Source organism: Rosa chinensis, chromosome 1 (genome assembly GCF_002994745.2).
Source record: "Rosa chinensis cultivar Old Blush chromosome 1, RchiOBHm-V2, whole genome shotgun sequence".
NCBI classification, from domain to species: Eukaryota; Viridiplantae; Streptophyta; class Magnoliopsida; order Rosales; family Rosaceae; genus Rosa; species Rosa chinensis.
This window is the reverse complement of record NC_037088.1, coordinates 54,609,019-54,618,266: the sequence shown is the minus strand read 5'-3', so window position 1 is coordinate 54,618,266 and position 9,248 is coordinate 54,609,019. Positions and strand designations below refer to the sequence as shown.

The 9,248-nt window shown below is 35.2% G+C and overlaps 1 protein-coding gene across 6 annotated transcripts; it reads left to right on the top strand.

Moving 5' to 3' along the window:
• Nucleotides 1–2,897: 2,897 nt before the first annotated feature.
• Nucleotides 2,898–6,338, top strand: LOC112169880 (F-box/LRR-repeat protein At3g48880). 6 transcript variants are annotated; one of them, XM_024306969.2, is made up of 3 exons: nucleotides 2,898–3,067; nucleotides 3,940–4,043; nucleotides 5,522–6,338. In XM_024306969.2, exon 3 carries the CDS (start codon nucleotides 5,581–5,583, stop codon nucleotides 6,196–6,198), a length of 618 nt encoding a protein of 205 aa, XP_024162737.2. In that variant the 5' UTR covers nucleotides 2,898–3,067; nucleotides 3,940–4,043; nucleotides 5,522–5,580; the 3' UTR covers nucleotides 6,199–6,338. The 6 variants fall into 6 exon arrangements, with proteins under 6 accessions (XP_024162737.2, XP_040368513.1, XP_040368516.1 ...); XM_040512579.1 differs by having other exon boundaries at nucleotides 4,495–6,338; XM_040512582.1 differs by having other exon boundaries at nucleotides 2,898–3,177.
• The last annotated feature ends 2,910 nt before the right edge of the window (nucleotides 6,339–9,248 follow it).

Below are 9,248 nucleotides of genomic sequence, written 5' to 3'. Positions count from 1 at the left end.
AAGGGGTTGGTTTAGGGTTCTTCATTCCTTTTGTTGTTGTTTATTATATACATTTTTTTTTCTAATTAAACAACAATAACTTTTAATTATTGATCTTTTCATTTTAAAGAATAAAAATAAAAGAGATTTTTTTTTTCTACACATCCTAAAATACTTGATACACATCTCATTCTTAATATACTACTCAATTAAGAATGAAACGAAGTGTCGTTGGATTTATTCTCCAGCGGCAACATAGTAGGAAAACTGAGATTATGGTAATTATGCTTTGTGTTTGTAGTCGAGTTATCTTTCCGTTATGTCACCGCTATGTCAAAGCAAATGGAGTAGCCAATAGAGCACTCTTTGCTAATTGGTGCTTGTTAGAATACATGAATTCTATAGAGACTCCTGATATTATTTTGGGACGTGCTCTCGATTTTTATTGTAATTAGGGGTTTAGGCTCAATGTCCCCCCCCCCCCCCCCCCCCCATTGTATTCGACAGTTTCATCAATCAAGGCTTGAGGGTAGCCGTACAAGCCCTTTATTTTCAAACAAGATACTACTCAATTAATTTTTCAGTATATCATAATTCTATATACACCACCCAAAACTACCGAAACTCTCCTCAACATTCTCTACCATATTTCTAAATACCCCCGTACGTAGAAAAGAAAGAACTTCTCTTTTCCATTTAATCAAAACCTTCAAATTAAATTTTTCCAAGCCCTGCTTTGTCTTGATATGAGGTTTAATGAATTACCATGCATGCTTTCTCTTCCTTGCTTTATATTCACCATGATGGAATGGTTTTCTTGGATATTTGGTTGTTCATTATGTATACAAATGGTTGACCATGTAGTCGGTGATCGATCAATTTGTGTTTTGTATATGTCAGACCAACGCTAATACTGGTAACCTATTACCCTAATCACTAAGTTTGGGATAAGAGTTATATTTAGACTAGTTTGAATTACTATTTACCTTTAATTTCAAATAAGCATTTTATATCGTTTTTTGTACACCCCAAGTTCCAAAACACCCGCACACCCATTTTAGAATAGTTTCAATCCAGATTTTCTCCAAAGCAACAATAGGGACTATCTAAGGCTGTTAACAAAAGCCTTATGGTATTTTTAGGGTTTTGAGTTGGAAATTTATGAGTATAACAACGAGCATAAGGGCGTGGGGTTGATGGAGTGTGAAGAAAGAAAAGATTTGTTGTAGGATTGTTTAAAGAAGAGGCCTGCAATAAACAAAGAACACGTTCAAGTCTTCCTAATTTGTTGTCCTTTTTGGTCATTTGATCTATTCTTGAAATTTGATTTTATATGGTGAAAAATAGGGATGTTTATATAGTATATAACAATGTGTACAATGTGTGGATAAAATCTCTCAAAATAAAATAAAATTACATGCTAAAAATAGATTGATGATATAGCACCTGCTACATCATTTGGTATTGATATTTGGTAGAATTATTTGGGATCTCAAGCTTTTTGTTTCTAAAATAACCTATATAATGTTTGACAACATTTGCTCATAATATTGCTCAAACAATCCTCTCTTTATCCCCCCAAACCCCCCGAAAAGCTTACGGTCTTAGTTTAGTTCTACTTGTGGTTGTCGGCTTTTATTCATGTGAAGACCAATGATTTTAAAAGAATCTACCTTGGCTTCTTGATGTCTTCATCTACCATTTTTCATTATCAAGGTGAGTATTTCCTTTCCTAAAACAAGATCTAGTCTAGATCTTTAAAGATCTTGAATTCAGAGCCGATTTCATCAAATCTTGAAGATCTAGTCGAGATATTCCATATCTAGCTAGGTGAGAATGTTTTTTCTTCTTCTTGATTTTTGTGTCATCTAGCCATTTCAATATCAAAATAGGGAAAGCTGCTAAGATGTACTAGCCATGTTGGTCTATTGGGTGGTTCCAACAAAAAGCCATCAAATCAGACTATCATCGACCCTAATTTCCACCACAATGCCCAATTTTTTTTTTTCATTTCATTTTTCTTGCAAATCACTAAAGTACTAGAGGCACGTACAACTCAGTACCATTTGGTCCAGTGACATAAGTTTCCTATTTGTAAGTGAAAGGTCATGAGTTCGACTTATAATAGACTAATCGTTGTATATGAGTTGTTGATTTGATTACAATATAATAATACCATAGGCACATGAATCAATAGTTTATTGGCGAAAAACGTATGACACATATTAATAAATTGTTATGTTCATTTGCTAAAATAACCTATATCATGTTTTACGTCAATTGCTCGCACTTTGTTCAAACAATCATCTCTTTATTCCTTACCAGCGCTCCCCCTCTCCCTCGCCGCCACCTCCGCCCGCCCTTCCGGCATAGCCACCGCAAAGCTTACGGTCTTAGTTTGGTTCTACTTGTGCATGTGAAGACTAGCGATTTAAAAAGAAATCTACCTCCGCTTCTTGGTATCTTCTTCGATCTACTATTTTTCATTATCAAGATGAGTATTTCCTTTCCTAAACCAAGATCTAGCCTAGATCTTTAGAGATCTTCAATTGAGAGCCGATTTCATCGGATCTTGAAGATGTAGTCGAGATATTCCAGATCTAGGTGAGAAATTTCTTTCCTCTTCTTTATTCTTGTGTCATCTAGCCATTTTAATATCAAAATTGGGAAGCCTAAAATGTACTAGCCATGTCAGTTTGTTGGGTGGTTCCAACAAAAAGACAAAAAATTAGACTATTGTCGACCCTAATTTCCACCACAATGGCCAATTTTTTTATTTTTTTTTTGCTAATCACAAAAATACTAGAGCCACATGAATCGAGAGTTTGTTAGCGAAACACGCATGACTCATATTAATAAATTGTTACGTTCATTTTCTAAAATAACCTATATCAAGTTTTACACCATTTTCTCACAATTTTTCTCAAACAATCCTCTCTTTATCTCCCAACCACCCCCCCCCAAAACTTACAATCTTAGTTTAGTTCTACTTGTGCTTGTGGGCTTCTGTTCATGTGAAGACCAGCAATTTTAAAAGAAATATACCTCTGCTTCTCGGTGTCTTCTTCTACTAATTTTCATTATCAGGGTGAGTATTTACTTTCCTAAACCAAGATCTGGTCTAGATCTTTAGAGATCTTCAATTGAGAGTCGATTTCATCGGATCATAAAGATGTAGTCGAGATATTCCAGATTTAGGTGAGAAATTTCTTTCTTCTTCTTGATTTTTGTGTCATCTAGCCATTTTAGTATCAAAATAGGGAAGCCTAAGATCTATTAGCCATGTCGGTCTGGTGGGTTGTTTCGACAAAAAGCCATCAAATCAGACTATTGTCGGCCCTAATTTCCACCATAATGGCCGATTTTTTTAATTAATTTTTTTTTTTTTTTGGCTAAGCACTAAAATACCATACACACATGAATTGAGAGTTTGTTGGCGAAACACGCATGACACATTGATAAATTGTTATAATTCATTTTCTAGAATAACCTAGCCAATATCATGTTTTACATCATTTGCTCAAACAATTCTTTCAAGATCTACGCTTGTGGAGAAGCTTATCTGGATTGACCTTGAAGATCAAGTCTAGATTTTGAAGGTTTAGTTGAGACGTTAATTTCTTTTCTTTTTGCTAATTTGGTGTCATCTTCACTGTTTAAGTCATTTTGCTCTCAGTATTAGAAAGTCCCGAGACGTATCGAACATGTCGGTTTGTTGAGTAGTTCTGAGTTTCTGACTAAAAACCCACTAGATAAGAATGTTGCGGACCCTATTTATCTCCACCACAATTACCATTTATTTGTTTTTTGTTTTGTTTTTGGCAATGCTGATGTTCATCCCCTTTGTTTGCAAATCGTGGCATACACACACCAAAAAAAAAAAACAAAAAACAAAAAAGTAGAAAACTTAAAATTATTTAAAGTATGTAGTTTTATTAATTGGTTATTGGCACTTGGCAGGAACCTTTGGTGTAGTGGGTTTAATGGCCATCCATTTTGTATTGCTGATAATAGCCATGACCTCTAGGAATAATCTGAACTTCCAAACCTTTTGGTTCCTTAAGGTATGTGAGTTCTGTTTATCATTGGTTCATATGTTTTACATTCCACAGTTTATGTTTTTGGCAACTATATACATGCTAGATTGAGTTCGATCGAGATTACTGGAAATATGACTTATACCTCCTAAGTTTGAAGGAGGATTTGTAAATTTCTGTTGTGTTTTGCTATGTGCACTTACATGGAGCTCACTACTACCACAATTAATTTAATTGCATATTCCCCTTAATATAATCTTACAAACACCAAAACAGTAAAATGATAGGTTCATACTATAGGTAATAGGTTTTTGAGTCTTCTTCACTATCTCTAGCATTCCTAATCACCATGTAACAACTTATTGTCATACTTTAAACCCTAAAAAACCTATATTATGTTGATAAAATTTTGACTGGTGTTTATATTTTGAGGTAATTTAGCATTATTGATTGGTTTATAGCTTGAAAAACATAACAGATCGATTTACTTTTGAGTGGAGAATCACAAAATTAATCAATGAATGATTGATGGGAGAAGTTGTTCCCTTGGTCGCGTAGAAACAGAAAATTTGATCGAGACCCACGTTATATTGATCCTTCATTTTCGATCATTACGACTTCTGGGAGTTCGTCAGGTCATTCGCCTCCTTTGTGCTTGCACTAGAGAGAGCATACTCTAGTTACATTTGAGGCTATAGATTTGCTGGCGGTTGAAGTGGCAGGTTTCATCCATCTGTCTCTCATTATGTAAAGAGTGAGACTCTGAGAATTTTGGGGTTTAATTAGGTCTTCATTTTGCACCCTCAATGATTGAGGATATTTTGGTCATTCTGAAGGGGTTTAAGTGTACTTTTCTTATGTCTTCTTTTAAATCTAGGATGTAAAAATTTCTTTGAGTTTACAGAAAACAAAAAAAAACAGTATCTAATAGAGAGAGAAGTAGAATTATGATCTAAAATATCTGGCAAATATGAAGCTTTAGAAAATAATTGAATTGTTGAGTATAGTAGCATAGGGAGGAGTGATTAACCGTTCATGGTTTTAGGGAAAAATTTTCAAAAACCAGTTCACACAGATTCTTTTCAAAGATAAGAACGATTTAAATGGGGTGAGGAAGTAAATGGAAATTACAGAAAGCATGGCTTACACTTGTTCTCACGGCAGTCTGCCATCCCAGCATAGACTTGTCCGTTTTCAGATACCTTGCACTCTAGAGAGTATATAGAGTGGAAGAGAGTGAGAGAGCCAGTACAGAAAAAACCCTATGTCTTCCTCTGGAAACCCTCCGCAGCAGCTCTCTAGGTCTAGAATCATGTTCATCGACCACTTCGCCCCACGGCCAAATCCAACCTTGGAGTACTGGCATCTGAATCCCACCCCCAGAAGTCGTCATGATCGGAAGTGGGAGGATCTAGAATCCGACTGCCTTGTCAATATCTTTCAAAGAGTTGGTATGGAGTCAATGCTGATGTTCATCCCCTTTGTTTGCAAATCGTGGCACAAAGCTAGCCGCACTCCGGCTGTCTGGAAGAGCCTCATCTTTCCTGAAGGTATTTTTGATCCGATGAATTTTGATACTGATACTGGTGAAAATGAAGGTTATTGGTTTGATTTGTTTCTGAGGAAATTTGCTCGGGAATTTGACATTCCATGGAGTAACTTCACTGTTCCCAAATTTGTCAACTTGGCGATCAATCGCAGCGAAGGAGGTGCTGAATTTCTCAAGCTACCTGGACTGATTTGCAGCGTATATATGTATGCCATGAAACAAATTCTGAACCACATCAAAGACAACAACTGCAGCAACTTCAAAGGGTTGCATATGGCTGATGCCTATATTACTTGCAAGGATGCGTCGGCGATGGTGAGATGTGTGCCTGAACTCAGGTACTTGTGCTTCAGGAGGGCAACACTGAGTAAGAAGAGTCTTCTCAAAATACTGCGAGTCTGCAGAGATCTTGAGGTTTTGGATGTGAGGGGTTGTACTGGTTTCGACGAGGATGACGAAGAAATACTGGAGCTTGCTTCTCATATTCCCAAGTTTATGTGTGCTGGTTCTCATCTCCAGCCTGATTTTGTTTCTGGTCGAATTATTCTGCCTTATGATGACGAAGATGATGAAGAAGAGCACAAAGAAGAGGGTCAACAAGAGAACCGAGGACAGGGCCAACAAGAGGGCTAGTAAGAGTCAGGAAGAGGAATAGTGATTTACTTGGGGATTAATTATTGATGTATTTCTGCATTTTCCTTTTGGTCATGAACTTGGTTGTTACTTATGTATTGCAATTTGCTGTAGGTTAATTTTGAGTCTGCTTGTTTTAATTTGCTGGTTTCTGTCTGTTAGTTTGTCTCCCCATTCCAGTGGTTTGTAGCCGATCTATTTATAATAAATTTCTCCAGAGTGTTTTATTTTTGAAGGCTTCCAATAACTTGCAAACTACAGAGAGTTAGTTGACTGGCAGATTTTTTTTAACATTTTAATGAAATCATATAGAGCATGAGAGACTTTCACCATGGAGGCATTCTGGAGACATTTTAGTTCGAAGATTTGGTGCAACAAAAAAAAAAAAAAAAAAAAAAAAAAATATATATATATATATATATATATATATATATATAATAAAAGCTAAGGAATCCGATAGAGCAAATTAAGTCCTCGAAAACAAGTTCATCCACCTACATTTGTATATATAGATCCTTTACATGCATATCTTGATCTATTATCACAAAATTCGTTGGATTTTTTTGTTTTTTCAAAGTGGGGGACTTGTCGCTCTATTTCGACATTGATCATCTAAGCATGGCACAAGATGATTTTACAAGGAACTTTGATATATTCGATGCGCATATATTCAAGGTTCGTTTTTGAACTATGGGTACCAAAGTGTTCAGTTTCTTGTAAACATTAGTTGTCTATGAAACTTATTTGGTAGCTTGTAACTCTGTGGTTAAGTGCATATACTCTATGTTAGAAATTGCCTAATTTTAGAGTGACTAGACACTCCTATCTTGGCTTTTTGGGTGGAGTTACAACCACTCTAAACTTGGCTCATCTCCCAGGCCATACTACCAGTGTAAGTTTTATTGTTGTTTGCTATGGTGATGTTGCCACTACTATGGTGCAAACGCTGCTGGTATGGTCATCATGGTGCTTTTCCCATGGGTTGGCCGGTGTATCGTTTTGTTGTCTCCAATGGAGGAAGCTTGTTCAAAGTTCAAACTGGTTGCATTGCTCAAAGATTTTAGTGTGTTTGAGTTTGCTAGCTGCATCAGTTGATTTGGAGGAGCATTGCTGGTTTGGTAATTGTTCTACTGGAGTTGGAGACTGTGGACACCCTTCCTTCTATTCATAGCACCAAGGGACAATGGTTGGCAAGATTATGGCTGTTTCCAATGGTTCTGCTGCTGTGCAATCAAAAGGCAGAATTAATCCAGCGAAGATTTATAGTGGCAAATTTTATCTGTCAAGTACAAAAAATTAAAGCTGTATGTTCAATTTTATGCAGATAATTGAAAGCCGAATTTATAACACTAGTGAGTAGTGACAAATGCAATTAATACATTCATGCAATTAGTAGCTATGTCATTTCAAATTCAAATTAAACAAATTAATTGAAGGACAGCTTAGTATTTCATACACTGGATTAAAATTTAAGCTTGCCTAGAATGTCTATCGGAGAGTCATAGCATGTGTGGCAAAATTAATGTGTCATATTGTGTGTATACACACACATATATATGGCTCTTCTAGTAAGGGATTTTTTTTTTTTTGGTTACTTTAAGGGATCACTTATTAGATCAACTTTTCGATCACATATCAACACCTCGACGTTCAATTTTTAGGTCTATAAAATCATATCACTTATGCAAATTTGGAGTCAAATTGATAATAGTTAAGGCATTCATAACTCTGATTTACAATTAAAAGCATGAAAGGTTCAGGTTGGACAAATTTGGTTCGTCCATTAAATTAATATAGTTCGATACCTTAATGGTCATTAATTTAGCTGAAAAATTTATAAAAGTGATCTACTCATATAGAGCTAAGAATTGAACGGTAGAGATCGCAATATGTGATTGAAAAGTTAATCTAGCAAGCGATCTCTTAAAATGGCAAAAAACAGTATCATGAACGTTATTTAAGGTGTATATATATAGGGCTCTTTTAGTGAGGGATCTTTTTAGGGTTTAATTTTAGGGTGATTCTAGTTTGACCTCCAAATTTAATATTTGGATCTCCATCTTTTTTTAATTATCAATAAATTTTGTTAACTCATATGAAAAGACAAATAAGGACAAAGAGAGAAAAAGAAAAAAAGAAAAACAAATACTCTTCTCTTATCTCCCCTATTAATATAACATTCAATTTTTAAACAAAATTCCTTATATTACCTATATAACTTTATAATTTACATAAAACAATTAAGTAAAGATAATTAATTTCTATACATGGCTACATCATTTAATACAAAAATAAATTAAAAACAATCTGAATTTGAAATTTCCTTAAACTAAATTTATTGAATATCTTGGTGTAGTTATTACTAATTAAGATCCAAGCTTTTAACTAGATTTAATCGATGTATATATATATATATATATATATATATATATATTATTTTTTTGAAAACCAAAGTCTTTTCTAGAACCATCCATATTAATGCAAAACAAACAAACAAAAATACTATGATCTGGATTAATAGAAAAATCTTTGTGGTTGTCTACTTGTTCGGATCCTCCAAGAATCACTTTTTGGTTCCGTCACTGAAAGTACACCAAAAATATAGGCAGTTTACTCACAGAATTCTTCATGATTTTTTTTTTTTTTTTGAAAGGGGCTAGTGCGGCTGCCCTCAAGCCTTGATTAATGAAATTGCAGAATACATGGGTGGGATGTAAAGCCTGAACCCCAGATTACAATAGACACTAACCTGAAATAATACTAGGAGTCTCCACTAAATCTATGTATTCTAACAAGCACCAACTAGCAAAGAGTGCACAACCAGCTACTCTATTTGCTTTGACAAAGTAGTGACATAACGGAAAGATTACTCTATCACGAAGAAGCATCATTACAAATAGCACAACTTTCCTACTATGTCGCCGCACGAAAACAAATCTGGTGACACTCCATGTCATTCTGCCATTAGGAGGTTGCGTCCATTTGATCAAATAAATGGCTCGCCGCCTCTCTAGGCCAGACAAGGCACACTGAGCGTGCATACCGGAACC